This window comes from Dipodomys merriami, unplaced genomic scaffold (genome assembly GCF_024711535.1).
Source record: "Dipodomys merriami isolate MVZ:Mamm:240054 unplaced genomic scaffold, mDipMer1.0.p SCAF_11, whole genome shotgun sequence".
Classification (NCBI taxonomy): Eukaryota; Metazoa; Chordata; class Mammalia; order Rodentia; family Heteromyidae; genus Dipodomys; species Dipodomys merriami.
In genome coordinates this window covers 34,114,822-34,142,806 of record NW_027202382.1, presented here as the reverse complement: position 1 = coordinate 34,142,806, position 27,985 = coordinate 34,114,822, and the positions used below count along the sequence as shown (strand labels likewise).

The 27,985-nt window shown below is 38.7% G+C and overlaps 1 protein-coding gene across 1 annotated transcript in view; it reads left to right on the top strand.

Annotated features, from left to right (window-relative positions):
* Brinp1 (BMP/retinoic acid inducible neural specific 1) overlaps window positions 1–27,985 on the top strand; it is a 177,501-nt gene that overhangs the window by 121,820 nt on the left and 27,696 nt on the right. The window contains exon 6 of the mRNA XM_070012560.1: window positions 24,655–24,891. Coding sequence (XP_069868661.1) covers window positions 24,655–24,891 — 237 coding nt within the window. The remainder of the gene's footprint in view (window positions 1–24,654; window positions 24,892–27,985) is intronic.

Here is a 27,985-nt window from a genome sequence, read left to right as displayed (position 1 = left end):
TTCTAGTTTTTTCTCTAACTTTCCTTCAATGATCGTGTATTAACTTTATACTGTGAAAAAAAAAGAACATGCCTTAACTTTGAGCAGACTAAAAATGTGACCTTCCTCAAAAGTATATGATAAAGGTGATTCTCAATGTCAGTGGGAGGGAGCTGGTGGAGATTGGCAGATAGAGCTAAGCAGAGCTTAATATGACTTGGTTCCTTGGCAACTCTTTGATTCAGGCTCTTGCTATAGGAGACAGCTGGAAAGTGTTGCAGGGAAGCCTTGTGTCAATGGGAAGTCGTGTATGAGAACCTCTCTACCAAATGCCAGCCAGACCGTGTTTCAGAGTGACACACAGGCATGCCATACTAACACACATGTATACCACACAAGCACATAATGCATACATGCCACACAACACATGCATACACATCATATAACATAGATCCTACATCTGCATACACTGCAACATAAACGTGCAGGACACAGATATACACACAAGACTCGACACATACATGTATAACAAACATACACATATAACACACATATACTGAGTAGATAGAGGTACACATGCACAGCACAATACTGTCACAAAGTGTCATATATATAGGAAATAAAAGCTACCTCCTTCAGTAGAGAAAACAGTAGAGGGAATCATTTAGTAATACTGGTTAAGAAGGTGGATGAGAAAGACAAATCTGCCTTGGTGGTACTGGCGTTTTCAGCATGTCAGTTCATGTTGTGTCTATAGTTACTTGGTGAATTTGTGGAAGGCAGAGAATCTCTGAAATTATGATTGGGATTAAACTTGGTAGGATTAATAGAGCACTACTGTACTCTGTCAAGGAAGTTACTTTTTAATTTTATTTTTACATTTAATTGTTTACACAAAGAGGTTGCCTTTCAGCAAAGTGGTATATGAATAGATGGCATCTTGATTGATATTACTGCTTTCATCATTCTCCCCAACCCTATCAGCCCCACCCCTTCCCTGATTATCTTAATTTTGTAGAATATGCATTGAGTTTCCTGACTATTCCCAACTTCATTCCTCTCTGTATTTGTCAAGGAAGTTTTTGAGAATTTAGGGACAATTGGAATCTAATTTGCCTTGAAGGCAATGAAGCTTAAGATCCAAGACTTCGGCTGGGAAGGTGGCTCAGTGGTAGAGTGCTTGCCTCACATGCATGAGGGGCTGGGTTTGAATCCTCAGCACCACATAAACAGAAAATCCCGGAAGTGGCGCTGTGGCTCAAGTGCTGAAGAGCTAAGGGACAGCGCCCAGGCCCAGACTTCAAGCCCCATGACCAAAAAATAAAAATAAACATAAAAGGGTTTTTACCTATCATTTCCAAGTCTTCTTATTCTAAATTTTTAACTGAATTTTTAATCTGTTTCCGGCAAAACCAACCATTCTATAAAAGTATGATATTGGTTCCTGGAACTCTGCCATTCCCAAGTTGAAGTTGACTGGTCTTTCCTCATCTAGATTGGTCAGAGCAGGTGTGGAAGATCAAGTCCATGTTCAAGTATCACACTTTAAGAAGGATGTTGAGAAACTACCACATGTCTGGAGGAGGGTGTCCTACAAAGAGAGTTTGCCTTGGAGTACAAAGTTCTTGTCTAAAAGTACAATGTGTCTTGCCAAACACATCATTAGCTTCATTAATATGGATACAACAAGCCAAGCTTGATCTCATGTGGAAATAAGGAAACAATTGTAATAAATCTCAATACTAGACCCTGGAAATAAGAGCATTGATCAGTTCTAGTCATCACACATGCACACACACACATGTGCACTTGCACACACACACACACACACACTAGCATGTATCTCACATATTTTCATAGAACTCAATTTAGCAAACAGATGATAAACAAAATGATCACGACCAACGTCGTTTCTGCCCCAGAAGTAACATGTTCTATCAAAGAAGACAAGGTTCAAGCAAATAATATTTGTATTGAATGTTAACAGATAAAATTATGGGAGTTGCAGGATACCAGATTACATGAGGACCCATACTTATGTGTAGTCAGTAAAGTCTCCTTGCAAGACAGATATACACAGGATGAGTCCTGAGGATGAGCCTGAGGGCAAGGGCATAGATTCAGAGATAGAAAAAAAGGAGTCTTTGTGAAAAGGTTGTCCAGGAAATTAAAAACTTTTATGAGATCAAAACAGAGCCATCAGTGATGAGAAAGACAAGATAATCTGTCTAGTCTAAAATGGCTTCTGCAGCATGCTAATGAACTAGACCTTAATTTGGAAGCCGTGGAGAGCGTGGAAGGGCTTTTAAAGGGCAAAAAGCATGAAGAAAATGGGACATCACCCTGGCTCTATGTGGGCAATTATGTGGAAAGGTATAGATTAGAGGTTGGCAATGGTTAGGGGGGCTATTGAGTTCTCAATATGAAGTATCATGGATTTAGGACATGAAAGTGGCAGATGGCATGGAAAGAAATGGACCAATTCTAGACATACTTATGTGGCATTATGACCAGGATGCAGTAAAAAGACCACTAGGAATTCAAAAAATGGAGTGACTGAGAAATGGGGCTGTTGAAGAGAGAATGGTCAGGCAAACTTCTGTGTTTCAAGGTAATGGATAACATAATAAAGGTAATGGAAGTAATATGTAACATTATGTGAATTCAGAAAAGAAGTCATTTATTCTTTCTATCCAGGAGGAGAAAGCATAGAGAACAAAAAAAGATAACTGAAGAAAAGAAAAAAGTTTCTTAAATTCAAGCCAAAAGACTATCTTATGATGTTTGAGTAGGCTGCTACTTATTCAGTGAATCCAAAAACACTACGTAGGAAGAAAAGGAGTGAAACTGGTAGTACATTGAAACTGAAATTCTTTTTATCACAATATACTATTAATAAAACGAAAATGCAAGCCACACAGCAGAAAAAATAATATTTGTAATATACATATCTGACAAAACTCTTATACAAAATAAAGAACATCTATACAATTAGTGACAGAAATAGTTGTATACAATATATATTTTAAAAACTCCTGTACAATCAGTAAGAAAAGACTGCCAGTCTAGTAAGAAAAGAAAAAGTTCAAGACAAAAAAAGGCTCCTCAAAAGATACCAAGACTTGAAAAGATGTTCAGATTCTCTGGTTTTCAGAAAACATTTTGAAAAACATAATTTAATATTATCGCAGGGTGACAACTGAAAAATAAAACCTGACAGAATTAAAGAATTAATGTAAAGCAGAGGGAGCTTACATGTATTGCTTATGGAGCATAAATTACTCACAAACATTTTGGCAATCTCTTGACAGTATGTACTAAAAATTGCACATACTCTCGTCCTGTGACCCAGAAATTCAAACTCCTAGAGATATGACAACATAAATGTGTGCAAGTTCACCAAAATATGTGAATGTCTTTAGCAGCTCTATTCAAAATAATGCAAACTGGAAAACAGCAAAATACCCATCAACAGGTAAATAGACAAATACTCTCTCACTCCCATACAGTCATGAGAAGTAATCAAGTAATATTTCATGCAATAATATGGGAAAATCTCACAGACAGATCACCAAATGTGCAAGTTACTTAACACAAAAAGGCTATATTCTGTAAGATTTTATTCTTGTACGGGTTCTGAAATTATAAAAACGCGTAATTGTATCAGAAGTCTGGAGAAGTCTTAACTTTAGGGGAGACAATTGAGGGATGACTGAAGGATGATGAAATCAGTATCAGGGGTCAAGTCATTTTATATTTCTTCATCTGGAGTGCAGCTCAGGAGTACGTTCACTTGGAAAGTTCATAGAACTGTACAGAATTTATTTGTTATGTTTGAATTTTATATGTGTATTATGCAGCTACTCAGCACTCATTTAATATTATGCTTCATCTTGAACTCTTCTCCAATAGAAATCATGAATAAATTAGAGGCATGTGAGAGTAGGTACTAGTCTAGCCCAGCTTGAGGTCAGCATACCTGGTCTGAGGTCAGAAGAGACAGCACTAACAGATAACAGGCGACATTTATTTTGTGCTACTCCACGTGCCAGGGACTATACCAATTGGGGCATACCATTTTTAATCTATAATTATTACCAACTGATATCGATTGTATTTCTCACCTGGCTTCTATGAATAATGTATATATTGTGGCACACTTAATTTGTAGGTGATGAAATAAGGACTGAGAGAGGTTATTCACAGAAAATGATGGCGTTGGGATTTTCACTTGGACCATTCGAGGACACAGCTCTTCTTTTTCAGAATTATATTGCTTTGCATACCTTTATTCATCTGCTTGTTCCTTTGATTAGACTGGAAGGAATGATTCCACAGAAGTTTATATGGGTAAACAGAGGATCATAAAAATAAGACTCTAATGACCATGTGGTATTTCATGAAATGGTTATTAAAACAAGGCAAAGGTACAATGAAATAAGGAGGAAAGGATGGAGGAATACAGAGATGAGATGAGAAATGAATGAAAACAAACAGGTGTGGGAATGATCAGAGGACATTAGTAGTCATAGCAGCAACCACTAAACTAGTAGTAATAACAATAAATGGCATGATAACTTCCTATGTTTACGCTTCACTCTTCAAGAAGCCTATTGTCTGTTTTACAGACGTTGTCATGTAATTCAATCTAGTATCCATCTGGTGGAATCCACAGAGAGCTGAGCTCTTCCTCAGTAGCTTACTGATGTGGGAAGAGATGCAGAGAGAATATTTTACTGAAATCTCTGGCTGATCTAGACATGCATTCACTCATTCCCTCTAGCATTATTAGTTGAGCTTCAACTATTTGTCAAATGTTGTTTTAAGAACTGGACAGACAGTGGTAAATAAGCTTACCCAAAATCAATTTGGAGCTTACATTAGCCTATAGGGGTAAGAAGACAGAAGGTATACAAGTAAACAGAGAAAGGTATTTTCTTTACACTCAGAGAGATAAACAGGGAACAGGTCATATGGAAATGTGTAGACCATGGAACAGACTGTAGATTGGATTTGATTCTAGAATGACACGAAAAAAAATTGCAAATTTAAGCAGAGGATAAACCTCATCTGACTTCCATTGTTAATGGATCACTGTGGCTGATCATTGAATAGAGAAGACTGCTAGGGACAATTCTGGGAAGGTGCCCAGCTAGGAGGTGATTGTGCTTACAAGGTGGGAGGAAAACTGTATTTGACCATGGTAGTTGTAACAAAGGTGGTGTAGTTGTAACTAAGGTGGTGAGATACAATTAAATATGCACATGCAATTTAAAATGGTGCTGCCACAATTTGGTAATGGATTGGAAAATGCTTTTGAAAGAAGGAGAGAAGGCAGGGGTGATCTCAAGGTTTTGTCAATAAGCACTTGCAATAGGAGAATTACTGCTTACTGGCCTGGCAAGACTATTGGAGGGACTGATTTTGATGGAACATGAAGAGTAGACTCTAACATGGGGTGTCTAGCAAATACTCCAATGTTGATTAGAGTGGACATTTAGAAGATCAGAGGAGAGAACTGGGAACACCAACTACTATAGAGAATACTATGCAATGGTGTGAAATAGGACAGAGAATAGATAGAAAAAAAATAGAATGGATAGAGGACAATTTAAAAACACAGGTTTTACGTTTTAAGTTTAAGTGGTATAGTTTTTAATTTTTAGGTTTTGTAGTTTAAGTAGAAAAGTTGAGATTGAGCTGAGTATGCTGAAGGAAAAGAAGTGGAGTTGAGGAGTAGCCCAGGGAGGAAAAAGAGAGCCAACGAAAGAAGATGTTGTCATTATTATATGTTTTGTTTTGTTTTTGGTAAATCAGAGGTGCTAGTGAACTGGATTCAATGCTGTTTGTAGAAGGGTTAAGATGAGGACTGAGAACCAAGCATCCGATTGCGGGCCATGGGGAAAAAAAAAAAACAAAAAACTGGGTGACTTTGATAAAAGATACTTCAGTGCATACTGAAAAGATACTTCAGTGATGGTGAGAATCTGACGAGGATAACTTCAAGGGGAATTTTGTGCAGAGGTGTGTCACGGTTGGTAATGTAATAGCCCACAACGATGTGAGTCAAGTGATATTTTTTTCTTCTTCTTTTCAGATTTAGAAACAACTAAAGTTTTGACTATGGAAGTTGTTGTGTAATGAGGGGGAAAATAATGCTGCGAGGAAGAGGAAATTCGGGGATCCTAGTTGGATAGATTGGAGCCAGTTTTGTGTATAGCTTATTCCTTTGCCTGAAGTAGAAGCACTCGATCTCTGTGAACTGAGGGAAAAGAGGGAAGATGGGATCATGGATGGGTATTAGTCAAAGATCCAGTAATTTGTTGAACTTCCTGATTACTTTTCACAAGATTCAAGTTGGGTGGGTTTTTAAGGTGTCGGTATCTGTGAAGCTGGCATACTTTTTGTAATTGATGGTATGTCAGTTTATTTGGTAAGGTATTCTTCTCTTAGTATACTTAAAGCAATGGCATATTTGTGATAAATGGTCATCTTAGATTTAATGCCATGTGCTATTTTTCTCTGTGTAAAAGGAGGAAAATAATTAGTTCATTCGATTAATAAAAGAGAAAATAGGTAAGAAGAGGGTGAACTTGTTTATAAGATGGAAGGCTATATCAGTGGGTCAAAGAGAGGCCATGTCCAGACAAGAATTACTAAATGGATGTTTTCAGAGCCTCCCCTTCATCTTCTCATTTGTTTTATTTCTTGCTCCCAAGTCAATCATCTTCTTCTTTACCTCCCTTCTTGTCTCTTTTCTTTGCGCTTTCTTCCTGTTTGATCTCTGCTTGTTGATTTCCTGTGTCTCCGCTTGAAATCCCAGTTGTTGTTTCCAGGCCAGAATATTTACATCAGTTTCCAGCCAGATTCTCTTCATAGTTTAACTGATAGCCTTTCTCTCTTTTACTGAGTTTGGTCAATCTTTTAATACTCAACAGGGATGTTCTCTCATTTGAATCATTCATTCTCCACCCCTTGTCTTACATCTACTCTTCAGTTTACCATTTCACCACTGTCTGAATTGTTTAGGTATTTTCCAAGCCAGCCTTCTTGTTTCTGATCTTACACCTGCTGATCCATTCTATCATAGCAGCCACTGTGGTATCTTAAGGCCAAATGAAGCACTGTTGTTGTTTTTTTCTCTAGAAAGTTCTTTATTTAAGCCAGGCTCTGGGGACTCTCTCTATTTATTTTCCTAGGTATTCCCAAGGTTGAGATTGAGGAGAGCAGTTTAAAGCCAGTCTGCGTAGGCGAATCTGAGAAACTCTTATTTTCAATTAACCAGCCCAAAGCCAGAACTAGAGGTGTGGCTCAAGTATTAGAGCACCATCAACAAGTGGATAATGCCAAGTGAGAGCCCAAGGCCCTGAATTTAAGACCTAATACTGGCACAGCAAACAAAACTAACAAACACTAAAACACCCTTCACATTAAACCCTTCAGAGATTTCCTAGATATTTTGGAATAAAGTTTAGACGTGACTTAGCACCAAGGGCTAGTTGTAATCTTGAACCTGGCCTATCATTTGTTTGTTTTGGGGGCAGTTCTGAGGTTTCAACTTAGGGCTTTGTGTTTGCTAGGCAGAAACTTTGTACCTCTAGCTTTTCTTTTGCACTGGTTACTTTTGAGATAAGGTCTTATTAGCTGAAATGTCAGGTGTTTGCCACCAGAACTGTGGAGACACAGACTTTTCTGCCTGGACTAGCCTAAAGCATGATCTTGTAGACCTTGGCCTCCCATGTAGGTAGGCTGATAGGCTTGTGTCACTGTGATTAACTGTTGTTTGAGAAGGTGTATGTCTGCCCTAGCCTTGAACTGCAAACCTCCTGATCACAGCCTCCCAAATAGTTACAATTTCAGGTGTGAACCTCTGGTTTACACTTTATATTGTCTTATTCCACAACCCCAGCCCCTAACCCACCTCTGTACTCCATCAGCTCTGTGGAGTTTCTTTATATTTTCCTATAAGCATCCCATTTTGAAAGGTAAGTAATTTTCTATTTGTACCTTTGCACATCCTTTCCCCAATTCCTAACTTTAAGCTTGCCTCTGTCCCCTTCTTCCAGACTCAGTATCCTTGTCCATCTTCTTCCCTGGAATTTGTCACACCATGGTGGCATCATCCCATCACTACTATGACCCCGCCCCATTCATGACACCGGGATCTGCAGTGCCTCTCTCTAGCACATTACAGAGAACCTGGCTTATAGACATTCCTCAGCAAACATTTATTGCTTAAACTAATTTAAAAGACAAATGAACAGACCAACCAGTCCATAGTAGTCTAGTTTTTTTCCTCTCAAAACTCTTACAAATATTATCCCATATCATACTGAATTCATTTCAACCTAATGACATCTCCTGAGGATCCTAGGACACCGGACACTTTACTGCCTTGCATGGGCAGCATTCTTCAAGAGGGATACATCTTTTCTACTGTGTTGGATGCCACGCAATCCAGACAGACGTGGCACAATAGAGTCCTCCAACTTTAGAGAAGCTGCCTGACTTCTCTGGCTTTTCTTAGCTTCCACATTTATAGCGTTGATCATTTTCTTCTACTACAAAGAGATCCAACATAGAAGAGTCGTTTTTAAAAAGAGACCCTGAACTTCAAAAGTCTTCAGCTAAGGTATCAGCTCTACTCTTTGCTCAGGGAATGATCCCAGAGCTTCTCTCCCTCAACTACTTCTTGTGGTTGTTGATACTTAAAAGAATTATACCTAGTTCACATAAGCCTTCAAATGATTCAGCCTTTCTTTTTCTTTTTGCTATCTTTATCAATGCATTGTTTGCAAAACCTGTGTTTTATTTGTCTTTGTATCCTCAGTTACATATATGCTTGGCTGATATCAAGTGCCTGTTAAAAAACCAGGTGCTTAGCAAATGCAGTGTTCCTTACCTGCTTGGAACTCTGTAAATCAATCCATAAAATTTTAGCAATTATTTGTGGTGCATAAAATATCCATAACAACCACTGTGTTAGTCACGGTGGAAAATCACAGTATATAGAGTTAAACTAAACACATAAGTATAAAAAGCATTCCTGGCCCACTTAAAAGATAAATCTCAGTTTGATTATGGTTTCTTTGTGGATCAACCAAGTGACTATTATTATTCTCAGTAGGTCTGTCTTCCATGTACATTAATCCATCATTTTGTAATTATCTTTCTAAAGTTTAGTCAAATCGGTCTGACTCTTGTCTAAAATCTTTCAATGGATCCTTCAGGTCCTGGATTATTTTTCCTGTGTAGAACATATTTATTACACTTTTAATTTAGCCTTGCCATTTCTTTTTGGTTCATCTTTTTATTGTCAAGGTGATGTAGAGGGGTATTACAGTTACATAAGTAAGGTAATAAGTACATTTCTTGTCAAACTTGTTACTCCTTCCTGCATTTTTCTATTACTTTACTTCCTCTCCAACCACCCGGATTTTAAGAATTCACCTTTCAGCTTGCTATTCTTCCCAGACTCAGAGTTGAAGACTTTTGGAGCAATGTGGTTGGATGTTTCCTGAAAGTATATGTTAGGAACACTGATCTGTCAGATGAAGGCCAGAGGTGATGATAGTGATGGATATTTGCCATGGTATAGAATTTTTTTCCCCCAACTACCTCTTTTCTTTGGGGCAAGGCTAGCACTTGAACTCACAGAGTTATATTTTCTAGGTAGTTGCTCTACCACCTGAACCACAGATCTGCTTTAGTTTATTTTTCAGATAGAATTTCAATATTTTTCCCAAAATGGCCTTGAATGTAGCTGGGATTATAAACATGAGCCACCATATCTTTATGGTCCCAAATTCATCCTCTTTTTCTTCTGACCCTTCTCTCTTTGCTCAGCCATATTCTCTGTCAGTGATGTCTATGTCTCCATCTCAAATTGATGGAATTCTACTAGGTCATCAGAAACTTGTTGAAATGGTTCCCTGCATGCACATTTGCACATACACGGAACTCCCTTGGCATAAGGGCATTACCACCCTGTTATTATACAGGAAACAGAAAATGTTTAACTTTTTCTATTTCTTCCTACCTTCACTCTGTTATGCTAAAAATAAATCTTTGCTAAAACTTTACTAAGTAACAAAAACGTACATATGGAGCATTTAGTTCATATCCATCCCCCTCGTAATTTCACACCACCAATTACAAGTTACTAATCAGGCTCACTATTACAGAAGTGAAAAAGAAAATTAAGGCTCCGAAAGGTAACCACATCTCTATCTCACTATCCCAGCAATTTCAGTTCCTAGTTTCAGTGGCTTCGAAGTTCCTTTCCTCCTTGCAGAACATTCAGAGTTATCAGGACAGACTGCATACATGGGGACACTGGAAGCAAGCCAGAGGTACCAGATGGATAGGTTTCTTAACCATAAAGCTGCCTTCTCGCCTACACTACCACCATCCCACACGGCTTTGTCATCCCAAGGTGAAGCACTAAACAAGTAAATGCTGCCAGAGCCTGCTCTCATCAGCAGCTTTGGGGTAAGTCCTCACGAAGAACTAACGCAGAGTTACAGTCAGTGAGTGGCTCCTGAGCATGAACTCTCTTGTCCATTTAGCAGTGGCCTGGGAGGCATAGGTAAGGATCCCGGGACCTGTTTTCCCGGGGCTCTCATGAAGTCTGTAAAAGAAAAGAATAGGGCTGCCACAAGACATTGGATTTCCCACTTCCACCCAGCAACTTCCTTCTCATAGTGGACGGGCAACACCAGCATATGAGCAAATTGCATGTGTAATGAAGATCTGTGCCTCCCAGATGGCATCTTCTTGCCTTGTCCTCATATGGTGGATTGGACAATGGAGCCCTCTCCATTGATGCATGAGTTGGCTCATTTCATGGTGGTGGAGTTCTCATCGCTCCATCGCTTCACAAAGCCCCAGCTCTGAGTACCATCACATTAAGTGGAGAGTTCCAATATGGAAATTTTGGGGAGACTCCTTCAGGCAGACCATAGCATTTCATTTAACTTCACACCACCCAAATGAGCTCAGTCTAACGATTAAAGTTTACACAAGATCAGACTGAGTCCCTAAAAAGTAAAATAACTTTTCTCTGTATAACTCTGGTTATACTACTAGTAATGGAATTATGATTTGCTAATATTTAAAACCAAAACTTTTGTTACTATGATTTTAATTAATAACAATAATAATAATAAAACTAGTATTTGCCATGCTCAGGACCAAAGCCAGGGCCTTGTCCATGGTAAGCAAGCATTGTAACATGAAGCTATATCCTTCCACCAAAAGCAGGATTCTTTTTAAAATTGAAGAAATTATCTTTAGGCAGTTGTTATAAAGGAGTTGCCATTGAACAAAGCAGTTTATGAATACAATATAGCTTGATTAATATCATCCCTTCCAACATCCTCACCCACCCCTTCCATACCCACCCCTTCCTTCACTCTTCTTAATTTTTTAGGATATATATTGGATTCTTGACCATTTCTCCCTCTGTGCTCCTCTTCATTCATCTACCTCTTTCCCCTTGACTTCACCCCATCCCTTTTGAGCCCTTGCTTCCTGGTGTTTTTTGTTTGCTGAACGTTGACTTTGCCTTTCTAAGGAATTAAATTACTTGAGGTGTCCCTTGAATCTACCCTATTCAGGTATTTCCATTAGCTCTTTAACTAGTTGATTATATCACCACATTTCCCTAGGAATTTTATTATTTTTATTCTTGGAGTAGTGCTGGAGTTTAAACTCAGGGCATAGTGCTTGCTCAGCTTCCTTGTTCTACTGCTCTCTACTACTTGAGTCATGCCTCTCACCCTGTTTTTGCTGTTGAATTTGGAGGTGTTATCGCACAGACTTTTTCACATGAGCAACTAGAATTACAAGCTTGAACTACTGGCCCCTGGCCTTCTCTAAGTATTTTAATCTGAAGAATGGGACTGAGAATACATATGCCTCACAGACATTTGTTTTTGGAAAACATGCACATACAAACCAGGGTGCCTGATGAGGTGGCAATTGTGCATGGTATCTATCCACTATTATGATGCGTTGAGTAGATATTTCTTTGCATTATATCAATAACCTTACTAGACTTGAACATAGAGGTTTACAGAAGTAAATTATCATCTTGAGGTTCAAGTAGGAATTTGAATCCAGACCTGCTCAATACCAGTGCTCTCAAACTTCTTATCTGTTTCCTAAGAACAGTTCTTATTCTAGTAAGAACTACAGTTTTATTTTTATTTTTTGTCGATTGTGGGGCTTTCACTCAGGGCTTGGGCACTAGTTCCTGAGCTTTTTTTGTTCAAGGCTAGTACTCCATCATTTTGAGCCACAGTAACACTTCCAGTTTTCTGGTGGTTTATTGGAGATAAGAGTCTCACAGACTTTTCTGCCTGGGCTGGCTTTGAACCTCAATCCTCTTATCTCAGCCTCCTGAGTAGCTAGGATTACAAGCATAAGGCACTGTTGCCAGGCTGAGAACCAACAGTTTTTATTGAGTATTTTAAAATATCTTTCTATGTTGCAGCATCAGCAACCTTCATAGCATATGTTCTTTATCTGAGAGTCTATAATCGTTCTAACATCACTTGGCAGCCTGCGTTAGATATGACTGACATCTGTAGCTATTCTTATACTCTCAAATGATGTGTAACCAGGAAAGATTTCCTCCCCTCCGCAATGGAGGCTCATCACAACTTAGGACTCTCCAGGACTATAAAGAGTATCACCTCTGTCCTGAAGAAACCCAGAATCTGGAATGCAATTGTCTCAGGCTTGGAGAATTGGGAGGCAGAAGATTTGAACAAGTGCACACACTCAGAGTAAGCAGAAGCTAAGAGAAGAAACATCAGGCAATTATGTGGCCATGTGAGGTTTTCCCTTTTATGTATACTGGTGGCCAAGCATGCAGCCTGGAAATCCTGACAGATACATGGTAGATGTGTTAATTTGGTGTATTTCAGAACCTTGTCCCTTTAGATCCCTTGTCAATATCACTGATTATCCAGAGATCAGGCATCAAGATAGCCAAAACCTAAATAAGTACCCAAGATAATTAGTTTATTGACTTCCTATTGGTTTGGCACTTATTTTCAAAAACGTTGGCATAACCCTTGTTTTTCCCTCATAATTCATCTTAGAATTAAGTTCTTCTCTTGCACTGCCAACACAGCATTTTATATGAAACTTTATTATATTCCAACCTGTCTTATTTGTAAATAACTACCACTAAATTGTAACAGGTCTCTGAAAGGAAAAACCGTATGCTTTTCATTTGTCTTTTATGTATTTTTATACTTTCTTGTAGTGTCTACCTCATAGTAGGTGTTTAATAAATATTTAGTGACAAATTAGTTTGAACTGAGTCTTGGCTCTGAATCTTATATGTTTTACTGTGATAAGATATGCACAACATAAAATTTAAGGTTTTAACCACTTTTGGATGTGTAGCTCTGTGACATTAAATGCATTGACAACATTGGGCAGCTAGCCTCATATTCCAGAACTTTTCCATTATCCAAATATAATTTCTTTGTCCAGGAAGCAGTCTTTGTGCACCTCCTCCACAGGCTGTGGAGCTGCCTTCTGTTTCTATCCATTTCCGTTTCACGTGTTTCAGGTTCATGGACTCATATAGCATGTGACTTTCTTCCCTCTCCGTTCTTTCAGCTCATACTTTCAACATCCATCCATCTTGTAGCCTTTATCAGTGCTTAATTTTTATGTCTGAATACTGCATTGTGCACATATTGCACATTTTGTTTTATCTCTTGCTCATCTGTTGATGGACATTTAGGTGAGCTCCACTTTCTGATTATTGTGAGCCATGCTGATGTGAACATTTATGAACAAGCTTTTCTTTGACTGTCTGTCTACAGTTGGTCAACACACACACACACACACACACACACACACACACACACACACACACACACACACACACACACACATACACATACATAAGTGTGTGACCTAAATTGCTTAATCACATAGTAGCTAAAGTTTAAAATGATTTGGAACAAACAAATCCTTCTATTTTTAGCAATAGTTTCATGACCGCAATATTTTGTCCTTCCTCATGCAAGATTATATGTCATCAAGTGTATTTCCATTTTGACAGGAAGAGTACATTGCCTGTCCAGGTGACATTGCACTTGGCTGTGAGATTAGCTTCGGCCAATGGGATATGACAAGGCATGGTATATGATTGATACGTCCATGCAAACATTGAGACAGTGCCTCGTTTAACTTTTCACAAAAAGAGCATATTTCTAATAAGGACTACCCCTTTTGCCTCAATCTGAAATAAAGGGAACACGTGGAACAAAGCCAAAGCATGTTTCCTGTGGGAAACATGAACTAGAAATAAACCTTTCTAGCTATGAACCACTAGGCTTCTGAGCTTATGTATCTCTACATAGTAATGTAGCAAAAGAAATACTGGATTAAATAGCAGAATCCATATTTATTTACTGGGGACTTCTCAGTGCCTTAACTATGCTAGAGTGTGTTAGGAATCTGGATGTGGATTAAATTCTCACAGCTTGCTGAATTTATTTAAGCCTGGGCACATCCACAGATAGGTGATTCTGGGGTCAACATTTTGCTAAATGATTGACTATGACATACCAGTCAGTTTTGATCCTATGCACAATAAATTTACCCAAATCCTCTCTTACAAAAGCAAAGAGATTCCTTTTATTACTCTTACTGAAACTTTATAGGTAGCCTACACTGGGTTTGAACTCATGATCTTCCTTTCATTTTATTCCTAGTGCTGATATTATGGGTATATAACACCATGCCCAACTGAATTGAACAGTTTTATTTTCATATTCCTCTTATGATCTATATCTGGGCTTGTCAACTGGAAATAATAGAGAGAAATAACACATAATTATTGCAAAATCTTAACTTATAATCATGTTTCCCAAACAAATTATATGAAAGAATTAATGATCAAGTCTTTGGTTTGGGGGGTTTATATGTTTTCTTTGTTTTATTCAGAGTTTTCCTAGTATCGATTTGCAACTGCTAACATTAAGTTAAAATGGATTCAGGTTTCAAGTTATAATATTGGGAATTAAAATGCAGTTTCTGCTTGTCAGGGCTGGAGGTAAAGAGGCAGGGCATGCTAATCATAGAATATAGAACCGCAATCCTTTTGGAAACACATTCTACCTGCATGTACCTTCATTTAAACACATTTTCTTGGTACCTACTAATGTGCTAGATGACAAGGGAATGGGAGATCAATGCCTCCTGCATTCAAGCATCTGTCAGGCTAGGAAGAATATGAATATATGAACATATAATACAATGCAGTAAGTGCTTCTATTAGAATTTGAGATAAATGTTATGTGTTTGAGGCTACCAGCAGAGCGGGTATATGAGACTTTCAATAGCCTCCAGAGAAAACAACAGAAAACAGGGCCCGGACAAGATGTGACACCAATTGAATATAGCAGTTAACCTACATACCATAGCCTCATGTTTGTTATACATTTTTATTGTTTTTAGGTTCATGCATGCATAATATACATATAGCCAAATTACTCTTTTGAGCTGATTCATTCAGTTATTCTAAGAATTCCATGAATATATTTAGTCATGTAACCACCAGCAGCAGCACCAAGGTATAAAAGACCTCATTTAACTTTTCAGCAGCCCTAAAAAGGAACTTCTTTTTAGGTAATTTTTATTGAGATTAAGTGATTACATAAATTTCACAAATTTCACAGCATTGTGGGATAGTGATACTTAGCTAAAGTCACAAACACATTTTAACCTTCATAAGGCAAATTGTCATTATCATGGCCTATAATGTTTGTGAATTCTATGAGCTTTGACAATACAACTATTTCTTCTACATCAGGTGACATGTACATTTTTTTTTCCTTTTGCTTAGTGTAAGATGATCCCTCTATCCCTTTCCTTCCCTCCCTCCCATCGCTGCCATTGATTTGCTTAGTTTGTTTTCATCAAAGTCCAGTGAAGCCTGTAGGCCCCTCTGTAGTATATTTTCTCCTGTTTCCCTCTGATTCTGTGCCGTCCTCCTAGCTTCCCTCAGATGTGCATACTCACTCACACACACACACACACACACACACACACACACACACACACACACACACACACACACACACACACACACTGCATATATGTGGTCAAGAACATAGAGTACCTTTAGAAATGATACAACAAATTGAGTAGAGGCCCTTTGCTTCTTGAGTCCTGTTTACTTTGTCATATCTCTAAAAAGGAACTTTTGATAAAGAAAGCAATGGACAGAGATGTCTCCCGGATTTGTCCAAAATTGTGGGATTGAGAAAGTCTGAGAGCAAAGTCTGGAGAGGAGACAGCACAATGCTCTTGGAGAGCAGAGGCAGAACAAAGTGAAAGAACTTGCAGTTTGTAGAAAGAAGCAGATGGATGGGTAAATGAGGAATTCAGAGACATCCAATAATCCAAAGATTGAATAGTTTGTTTTTTTAATCATGAATTCTGTTGAGAAGTGTATATTGACCTGTTCTTAAGGATTGAAGAGTACATTCCTGTCGAGATCTTATGAAATTGAATAGAAAATCCTGTTATCCTCTTGTTCTTTGGTGATTTTATAGTTTAGACTGTAGTTCTTTTTTCTAAGTTGAAATTGTCATTTGGATGCCTGCCTATTGCCAATCCTTTTGTTCATATAAATTATCTTTATTTTGTTATTGTTGTCGTTGTTATTATTATTATTATTATTAATTATTTTGTTGGTGGCACTAATGAACCATCTCATGTTCTTACACTTGCTCAGGATGCACCCTATTGATTGAGCTACATCCCTAACCTTCTATTTTGTATTTATACATTTTCCCTTGTCTACCTCACTGAAGTTCCACAAGAGCAAGGACGGTATTTCTAGTTCCTTGCCCTTTGTTTTACATCTTAGAAGACTATCCAAGATATACTACATGCCAAAGTCATCTTGACTTAATAACAGAAGGAGGAGTATGACAGTATCCAACCATGAAGAAAATAAAAGTTGGAACAAATCTTAATGGCCATTTGATACAGTGGTTGGCAAACTTGCTCTTTAGAGGGCCAGATGGTAACTGTTTTCGTCTTTGTGGGCCACATGGTGTGTGTTACAACCACCACTCTACTCTTTCTTGTGTATGACTCTGTTCAGGAAACTTTATTTACAAATATAGCTGCAGATCAGCTTAGTCCATTGTTCATAACTTGCCAAATCTGTATCTGTCAGAGTTGGCTAGCTCATTCGAAGCTAACAAGCAATTCCTGTATCAATGGTTTGCAAAGATGAATGCTTGATTCATATTCTGCACGATAGTCATAGTCTATGATGATTCTCTTTCTCTGGTGGACTGACTGGGCTACTGTTAATCTTGTGCAAAGGAAGTTGATAAGCTCCTGTGTTGGTTCTTAAAGTTTTATTTTGAAAATGACTTACCACTTACACTCATTTCCATGGCAACACATGGCATATGAACCTGCCTGGGTCCAGAGATCGTAGGTATTATAACCTTAAAGAGAGAGCCTTTTGGTGTGGAGAACACTAGATATGAGTAAAGGATAATACAATCTACCACATTTCATTTGGAATTTGACATAAAATAAAGGGTGCTATGTCTGCTTTCAAATGCTGCTTGTGTATCCCTAAGAAAACTGGTCTAATTTTTGTAAACTTCTGATAGCTAAAGACATTTTAGAGTTATTATCTTGAATCCCATCTACCTATATTCTTCACCTAATTCCCTGTCTATGCCTCGAGATCCTGCAGAATAGGAGGTAATAGGTACACAGACAACTGTTACTGGGAGGAGGCATGTCCTAATTCTTACATACAGGAAGTCAGAACCTACCGTTTTCTCCTCTAGGTAACAGCCTTTCTTCATTTCCCAGAGTGTAAATGACCCATCACGAAGACAGGGCTCAACTCCTGAGTGAGATCATAGCCTTTTTGCCCTTTCTGCACAGTTTCACTGGGTGAATTATCATCTTATTTTCATTCCACTCCAATGAGCTGTCAGCGATGGATACTGTAATTCATGGCAATAGAAACACAAACAGATGGGTAATTGACCTGCATGCCTTCATTACACTGGAGTTCAGCATGGCTGTGTGAGCCATAAAGTCCTTTATCTGCCAGTCTGAAATCCCTGGGCTTTCATAAATAAGAAAATCAGGCTTACCTTTTTGAAAAAAAGGGTATAGTCCTTGTTCTATCCACCTTGTGCATTTCAGAAATGGACAGAATTTGACAAGTAGAACTTTGCAAGTATAAGACAACAGCTGGGACTCCCTGAAAACTCAGAGACCTCTACAGGAAACTACATTTAGGTGCAAGGACAAGATAGAATGAACAAAAATATCTATACTCAGCCAATGTAGAGCCTCTTATTCTATCCTCCTCTTTCTTATTTCGTTTTTTTCCTCCTCTTTCTTTTGGCACTATAGGAGATTACGCATTTAGTAACTAATATGATAAATCAGAAAAGAGAGCAAAAATCATCCCCCAAAATACCACGACACCAGGTAATTATGATACACAATATAGGATAACATAGAGCAAATCTGAGTCACGGCCTTTGCCTTGAACACTGTCCAAGTTATTCAATATTGAACTGTGTTTGCGCAAGCTCCTCACTCTGGTGTGGCGTCCCAAACCACCTTCCATCATAGAGTTTCTCATAATTATTATCTGAACCTTTATTTTCTTGTGTTTTCACAAGAAATCATTGACTTTTCCAAATTCTTATTTGATTTGTTAAACACAGTGTACCAGGAACAATACTATGGAATGTTTTAATCATCAGCCAAAGCCTGCCCCTCTCTCTCTCTCTCTCTCTCTCTCTCTCTCTCTCTCTCTCTCTCTCTCTCTCTCTCTCTCTCTCTCTCTCTCTCTCTCTCTCTCTCTTAAATTTGTCCTTTGGTTTTGAATCTCCAATTCAATTATCTCCCTTCCCTGTTTTATTAGAGTTTAGAAAAATAGATATTAAATATCTTAAACATCTCTATTGCTATATTGCTTACAACATTTCCCCATGCACTACTTGTTGAAAAGAGGAAGGAGTGAAGAGTTCCTATCAGAAACTTTCAATTGCAAGATCACTTGTGTCTAACAGGGAAGCTTCAGGCTTCTCTACCAATTGAGGGTTCTTTGTCGATATTAAATATTCCCCAGCCATACATAGCATGGTTAGCTGAGTCACATTCCTGCTTCAGGAAGCAATATCTGCAGTATCATTGGTGGGTCACAAAGATCCAATGTGCAGAGTTTACCTGAAAAGTATCTGATGCTTGAATGCCCTTAAATATCAACAGCTCAACCATACATGGAGCCCTGTGTGTGTTTCTGCATCTCAGAATCTCTGCCTGTGCTAAACAAGGATCCCCACTGTAGTTACCATCAGAGCAGCTGATGAACTCACAGATCTCTGCTCTATGCCCCTTCTGAGTTCTGAACTTACATAAGGCATGCCATCCTGTCTCTTCTAGGGATTTGGACAGGAAACAAATGAAGATGACTTTCAGTCACAAAGGAAGATGATAATTAGGTTGATCTCTTCTGCAAAGAGCTAAGTTGCCTGAGCCTCTATATATTTGGCATCCACTTTCCAGACATTTCTTCCTATGCATTCATTACCCTTAAAACTTACATATCAGTTACGAGGACTTTCCCAAGATTGCTTCAAGTTTGGCTCTGGTAATGGCTTGTGATCTGATAGGTGATACATGAGAGAAATCTAGCATTGATTGCACATTTAATCATGCCAGGATCTGAGTGTGCTTGGGCTGGTCTAACAAATACTGTAGACATGCTCACACAGAAGGCAGTTGTTTACAGTTCTAGGGATTGACAAGTCTAAGATCATGGTGCTACCATGATCTGGTGAGGATCAGCTTATAGGCTTGTAGACAGCCAACAGCCACATTCTTGTGTGTGCTTCTGTGGTCTTTCCTTGGAGTGCATTCATGGGGGATGTATGAATGGTGTGGGGGAGCCCTTCTATCTCTTCTATCTCTTTTTACAAGCTCATCATGAGAGTGCCACTTATACCCACATCTGATCCTCAGTCACCTCCTCTCTTAGTGGCATCCTATTGGAGATTAGAGTTCAACATATGAATTGGTGTAAGACACAAACTTGCAGTTTATAGGAGTCAGATTATGGATTAAGTACTGCTTGTGATTTTTTTCTTTCCTTGTTAGCAATTTAAGTTATTGAAATTTCAACTTCACAGGCATATAAGCTCTGAGTTACAGAAAGGGTTAGACATTGCCAGATTTCTCGATAGTAGATCTACCTCGGGGTACTGAGGCTAGAGATTGACTCCATTTTCTCTCTCTGTAGCAGGCTGAAGGACCCTCTAGTACTTTAGAACTCAGTCTGAATTCCTATATTTGAGTTCATATTTTGTTACTTTATTGTGGGTCTTCGTACAGGTCTCCTAACTTTGTAATTGCACCATCCCGAAAGCCTAAATAGGAGCTTTCTTCTCCATTGGAATGAGGGAGGAAACTGGTGAGAAGCCTCCACTGGGCTGTAGTGGACATACAGGCCTCTTTCTCCTAAATCTACTCTTTCATGGTGGTGAAAAGGTGTGAAACAAGAAGTTAAATCAGTAATTAAGCCTAACGAAGAAAACAGGAAAACAAACTTGAACTGGGCGGTCTGCGAAGGTCTGAATTTGAGGACAAGGAAGCCACCCAGAATTTCACCATGACGCAGGCACAGAGAATGGGGAAAGCAAACTTTAAGGAAAGCAATGAACTGGGGACAGTGTCTAGAGAGACTATATAGAGAAAACGAAGGCAACGAAAAAGAGCACACTGCAGTATGTGATGGGAAAGGGAGAAATAAGATCTAAACACCCAAAAACTTTATAAAAGACAAAGAAAAATGTCTTAGATGTATATACTAGGCGAGGTGGGAGTAAAGACTGAGGTAATAAAGCAAGCATGAGTGGAAGAATGAGAAATCCCTCTATAAAGCCTAACAAGATAAGAAAAACAAAAGTTAACAATGTTAGCAGGAAATTATTCCATATGTTCAGTGTGGGTGAGATGGTATGAAAAATAACTCGTAACCATTGCAAGGCAAAATTTACATGCTTGGTGATAGTAGTGTTCTTTTATCTAGTGTGTGTGTGTGTGTGTGTGTGTGTGTGTGTGTGTGTGTGTGTGTGTGTGTGTGTGTGTGTGTGTGTGTGTGTGTGTGTGTGTGTGCCTTTGGGAACCATGGGTACAGAATATTCTACCCCAGCCGGCAGCCATATATCTTTCAAACAGTGGTTCCACAGGCCAAATCCCCCTCCAAATTATTTATGACTCCCATTGAAGCCGGCAGGATTCAGGCGCCAATCTTGGAGGTCAGCAATGGGCCTCTTTGTTGGACACAGGTCACTGGGAGATGACTCTGGCTGTGACTGCTGTGTGAACCTCCGCTGCCGTAGAAATGGTTATGTAACTTTAAACAGGAATGACATTTTGCAGAAAAGCGTTTTTTAATTGCTATGTCTTCATTATTCTCTTTTGAAATTGCCCAGGAGATTTTGCCTCAGAGACAGCTCTGCAAGTTTTGCGTTTCCATTTTTAAACAGCAGCCAGTTTTGTGTTTCAGCTTCTCGCAGAACCCCCCACCCCTCCACCCGAAACCCCAAAAGTCATCTGTTTGCAGTTGCATTAAAAAGGATAGGTAATCCTGTCTTTTGTATCCTTGCCAAACAGAAAAGATTTGATGCAATTTTCTAAAAATGTTCTCCCCAAATTCCTTTGGGCTTGAGACCAAGAATAGAATATTTTATCCCCTCCAAAAAGGAAAAGGAAAATGATGAGCAAGCTAGAAAAGAAGAACTGAGCATATAGTCTAAGCAACAGAAACGTAACCCCAATCCATAGATCCAGTTGCCTATAGGGGATTGGAATCAGCTAAAAATAAATTTTGCTTTGGAAAAGAAAATAACGATGTGGATAAAGTGACTCTGTAATACATACCCTGAAAGAATTGTGGACTGAGTTTAGAAGGGTCTTTACAACTGGATTTGTTTTTGTCCAAGAGTTTAGTTTCTGTATCATATCTCTGTACAAAAGCTCTTCCAAGAGATCACTGTTTCATGTGGACCCCTGGGTCATTAACGTGAAACTCACTAGTGTTGTAGCAGACCTCTGAATAGCTGAATCTCTCTGTGAGAATACCGTGTAGAATGTGTATGTGTGTATATATGTATGTATGCAGTTATACATACATACACACGTATGTATGTATGTATGTATGTATGTATGTATGTATGTATGTATGTATGTATGTATGTATGTAAACCCTTCTTCTACAAAAGCTCTCCAAATAACTGTAAGACTGTTCTGAATTTTTTTCTCATTAAATACCTTCAGCTATTGTTCCTTTATTAAACTGGAACATTTCTATTGAAACTTAATAAATTTTATAAGATGTGAGAATAACACTGCCATCATTATCATCATCACCAGTGACATCTTTCTCATAAGCAACAGCAGTGAGTTCATCATTTCACAAATAAGAATTGATAATTTTGTTATTCAATTGCTTTGTGCCAAGGACCATTCAACATGTGGAGAACTCTATGAATGTGTGTATGTGTGTGAACTGCATATGTGTGTATGTGTATGTGTGTGTGTATGCTGGTTCTGGGTCTTGATTCAGGGCCTGTGTGTTTCTGAGCTGTTATGCTCAAGGCTAGCACAGTACCACTTGAGCCATAACCTCACTTCTGGCTTTTTGCTGGTTAATTGGAGATAAGTCTCACTAACTTTTCTGTCCGGGCTGCCTTTGAACTGTAATTCTCAGATCTCAGGCTCCTGAGTAGCTAGGATTACAGGCCCATGAGCCACCTGGGAGAACTTTTATCTAGCCCTCTATATAGACCTTTAGTGTAGGTACTAAAAACATCTGCATTTGAACAGAAGAGAAAGGGGAGTTCTAAAGAAAGGCTGAACAATTTGCATGAGATCTCTCTCACACACAGAGACAAACACATATGCATGTACAAACACAAACATAATAATGAAGCCCAGTGATGTTGAGTCTTATATGACAAGGTTTCACTATTATAGATGGACATAGTATTATATGTCTTCTGTGTATGTGTTGAGTGAATTATGTATGTTTTTGTTTGTATGTAATTTGAGGGAAAAAGAAGGAAAGACAAAAATATCAAGCTTATTCAGCAAATCTATGATGAGTAGGATTAATGTATATTATACTGCTAAAACATAACTGTTAACAAATAACAACTCAGATCTTGGATACTCTTCTCTTATACAATAAGTAGTGAAACCTTTACTACTGTTGGACTCTGGAGGCCACTCCAAATGTGGTGGAGAGAATTGTCCTTCTCTCTGGGTACCATAGGCAATAAAGAGCCTGCTCTGCTGACATTTCCAGGTAACAAGGTACTGACCATACCCAGAAAAATCCTTGTCCATCATTGTTTTTCAGCAATAAGACTGATTGTTCAAATATAAAGAACAGGTCATAAAGTAGGACCAAGAATGTCCATCTTATAACCCATGGACTAATCACTTCCCCTTAGTGCTCCTCAAGCTCTTCATTTTTAGAGCAAAGGAGTGAAAACTAATTATCTCTGATGCTTTTCTTCACTGCTATTTTAGTTTTTATGATACTTGCTCTCTTTAAATTGTATTTCTCTAATTATATCATTCTTTTCCTCAGAAACTACCAGCAATATGTACCAGGATTCATAAGCGATAACCCACAATCCATAGTGCATAACAAGAACTTCCACAGTACTGCACTTCACCCATCCATGTTTGTTTTGTTCACATGAAACTCACAGACATGTTTATTCCATTTTCCCCTTTCTGTTCTGTATAGAGTATCTTTTTGGATCTTTTAACATAATCATCTCTTAACTTGCCTTTCAACTTACTCCAATCTTTGTTATGTAGAAAAGGTTCTCTGCTACCCAAGTCTGGTTATTTTTAGTTTGCTCCTCTCCAGTTGCTTCCTGTGGTGATCTTGGCTACGGGCTATAGACTTGTGTTCCCATGCTGTGTGTCCAGATATACCTTTGCTCATTGTATTGTAAATTTCTTTAGGGCAAAAGACTGTTTCTTTTTACAATCGCTATAGACCTAGTGCCTAGCTTAGGACTTGTTCTTCATGAATAGGTTACATAAATAGTTTCAGAAAGGGAAAGAAAATGAGTGAAAGAAGTTAAGGAAAAGTCAACAATTGTGTCATACTTTCAATAAGGGTTTTCTTTTTTTTTTGCAAGCGTACGTGCAGTTTTCCATCCCCTCTTTAATTTGTTTTAAAATTTTTATTGTAAAGATACTATACAGAGGGTTACAGTTATATGAGCAAGGCAATGAGTACACTTCCTTCAATAAGGGTTTTCTCCACAAATGGAAAAAAGGTATACATTGTATCTGCTCTAATCTTGATACTAATATAGCAGAATTGAATAGATATTTCAGAGATGTTCAAGGTCATGACTTGAGAGGTCTAAGCAGAATCAATGCAACCGTAGACCTTGGTGATATGCTATCTGCACCCTGGTAGGCCCCCAAACACTTTGATTCCAGTACACAAGGAGAAATGTAGCGGCTTCAAATTCCTATGTATCACCTTTTGAAGCTGTTAATGAAACACCTTTTGTAACCTTTCTGCTTTCCCTTCTTGCTGTTCTCAAACAGGTCTTCAGATCATCTTCCCTCAGTATCTGCAAGAGAAGTTTGTCCAGTCAGCCTTGAGCTACATCATGTGTAATGGTGAGGGGGAGTATGTGTGCCAGAACAGCCAGTGCCGGTGCCAGTGTGCCGAGGAATTCCCACAGTGCAACTGTCCCATCACCGACATTCAGATCATGGAGTTCACCCTGGCCAACATGGCCAAGGCTTGGGCAGAGGCATATAAGGACCTGGAGAATTCAGGTAGAGAACCTAAAAGTGGTATGGTGGGAATGACCCCGAGTTGAATTTCGAAAAGAGAACTTCATCTAAATGGAACCAATGACTGTTGTAAGTAGAAATTCAGTGACCCTTACTGTGTCTCATGGGATGGTCTAGTGCTGTTGCAGAATAACCTTTCAGTTAGTCTCCATGGAAGGAAATAACAAATAGCATAATCCAGTTTGTGGTCATATGATATAGTGACATTATTTTACTCAAAGGACACAGTAAGGCAACATAAGAAGACTCTACAGAGATAGATATGGTTATACTTAATCTTCTCTGTGTATGTGTGTGTGTGTAAATAACATGCCTGTGTGTAAATGTGGATGTGTAGATGTATGTTTATATATATACGTATGTGTATATGCATGTGTGTATATGTAGATATGTAGATGTTTGAATATATGCATATGTAACTATCCTTATACATAGTTACAATGACAGCTCTTCGACGAACTCATGGGCTGTCAAAGCTGCAAATCACTTTTCTGCTAATTTAGCTTTTCCAGCCTTTTACACTTCAGGATAGTGAGTTATAAGAGAGTCAAGTCAGTTACCCAAGGTCACGATGTAGGAAAGTTCTAAAGTTAGATCTTTTTAAGTTTTGTCTGAAACCCAGGCATTAATTAAATAACCAGGTAAGCGATTATGTCATCTCAACTGTTCATGTGTAAAAGTGGAAGCAAATAAGGTAGAGTTTAGGTAGATGTGACCAGGGGATGCCAGAAAAGGCCATGTTGATGAAGAGCAAAAGTCTGAGGATTTGGCTGTGATGCAGAGAGCAGACTATAAACAGATTCATGGGAGGGACAAAACACCTAGGAGAGAGCTACTGCACAAAGTTGACTGAGAGCTAGTCCAGTTAGTAAAACAGGAGGGGTAGAGAAAGGCACCCTGCTCCATAAAGTTCACGATTAGAATGACTATGTGAGCTGAAGAGAACTGGAACTGAGTCCCAGTCCAAAAAACTTGTCTAGCTATGGACATTAATTACATAAGTTTACAGTTTAGATCGCATAACCTTGTGAATCCTTGAGACACTCCCTACCCACAGCCCAAGAAAAATTGTCAACTAGGTAGTTCACATGTAACTATCTACTAAACAAATGGGTCTATATGCAGAGCATTACTATTTTTCTTAAAAATAACTTCACATCCCTTAAATCTGTCAAAAATGCATTACAGCAGGAAGTGATATTCCTGCATTACATGCAAGGAGGACACAAGACTTTAGAATATTCCCCAAGGTTACAGAGTTTGTAAATGACAGCATTGGTAATGCAGCTCCTTATTCCAAATCCAGTGTTCACAGATGCTTTTGCAACATATTAATTCCACTTCACCCCTTAGGCCTTCATTCCTTCATCTGATAAATGAGAAAACATGTTTATGCTTTTAATATTTGAATTTACTTAAGTCTTTAGCCAAAAAAGAAAAAATAAAACCTTTGATCAAACAAAATCTTACCTTGGAGCTACTGAATACCACAGATAAAAGCAGAGCATCACGGAGTGCCATTTTAAAATAATGAGATTCCATGAACTCTAAGCCCCCATCTTGCTATGGGGAGTCAGGATACATCAGCGATTTCACCCTTGTAAGGTCATACAACTGGCATGAGTTGCAGATGCTTCATGAATGGCACACATTAATCTATTGAAAACCTGGGAATTAAAAAAAAAGAAAAAAAGTGGTTCACAATGGAGATATATCGTGACAATTATTTGGCCACCAACAAAAAATATGTATTGGATAAAATGTTTCTGCAAAGCACTTTTACTGACTATTGAAAGTGCAGAGGAAAAGAAAGGCTGTATGGGCAGGTATTTGGGAACTTTAGCAACACTGCTAGTTCTCAAAGAAGAGAAGTCATTTGGAGTGGGTAGATAATGAAACAGAGAGCCTGAATCCTACAGAACAAGGCAATGATGCTGTGTGTGTGTGTGTGTGTGTGTGTGTGTGTGTGTGTGTGTGTGTGTGTGTGTGTGTGTGTGTTATGTTTTCTCTCCATAAGGCATACATTCTCTCTATAGGTCCTGAACTTACCTATGTGAAATAGTTTCACCCATTGAGACAAATGTGTCTACACCAACACACTTCATTTGCTGATACTTATGTACTTCATCTGTTGGGGTTTTGTTTTGTTTGTGTGTGTGATTTTCAGCCTGTACCTTTAACACTTCAGCCCTAGAAAATTTGGAGGGAAAAATTATAGGCACAAAATAAAAAGCATGGATTCCTTGGTGGCTCCAGGGTGCTGGTAACCAAAGAGCACCTGTTTTCTACTTTTTATTTGGGATATCTTTTTTGGGGGGGGAGTGGAAGGGGGTGTTGGCCATGGGGCTTGAACTCTAGGCCTGGATGCTGTCCCTCAGCTCTTCAGCTCAAGGCAAGCGCTCTACCACTGGAGCCACTGCACCACTTCCTACGTTTACTTTTAGTCAAAAAAGATTAAAGTATTAACCTTTCAAAATAGATTCAAACTTGGCTTCATGGGAGAGCTGTGATCCCCCTTGAGGTCAACAGGCTCCTCTCCCAGAAGAGCTCTATGTGTCTTCGATGGGAGGAGAATCCAACTGTCTTTACAGTCTCAGTCACCAGAGCTAGGCTTCTGCCTCCAGGCGGCTCACAGAATAAGCCAGTGAGTGTAGAGTTCTGCATTACCTTCTGGGGTTAGTCAGCTTTCTGTTAATGTTAGGAGATACTTGAGATAATCAGCTTAAAAAGAGGTCAATTGGGTCCTACTTTCAGAGTTTGCTGTCCATCCTTGCATGGCTATACTGAGGCCCACAGCACATCATGGTAGGAAGGTTAGGCCTAAAGAGGCCTACTCGCCTCATGTCGACCAGGAAGAAAGAAAGAAGAGAAAGAGGAAAAAATAAGGGAAAAAAGAAAGTGAAAAATGACAAACAAGGAAAAGGTCAGGAGCCCCATACCTCCTTTCAAGAACATGTTCCCAGTCACCTGACTTCCTTCCACTTGGTCTTGTCTACCAAAGATTCCATCACATCCCAAGAGTACCAAGTGGAAGACCAAACTTTTCACTCATTAGTCTTTCAGATATTACATTGAC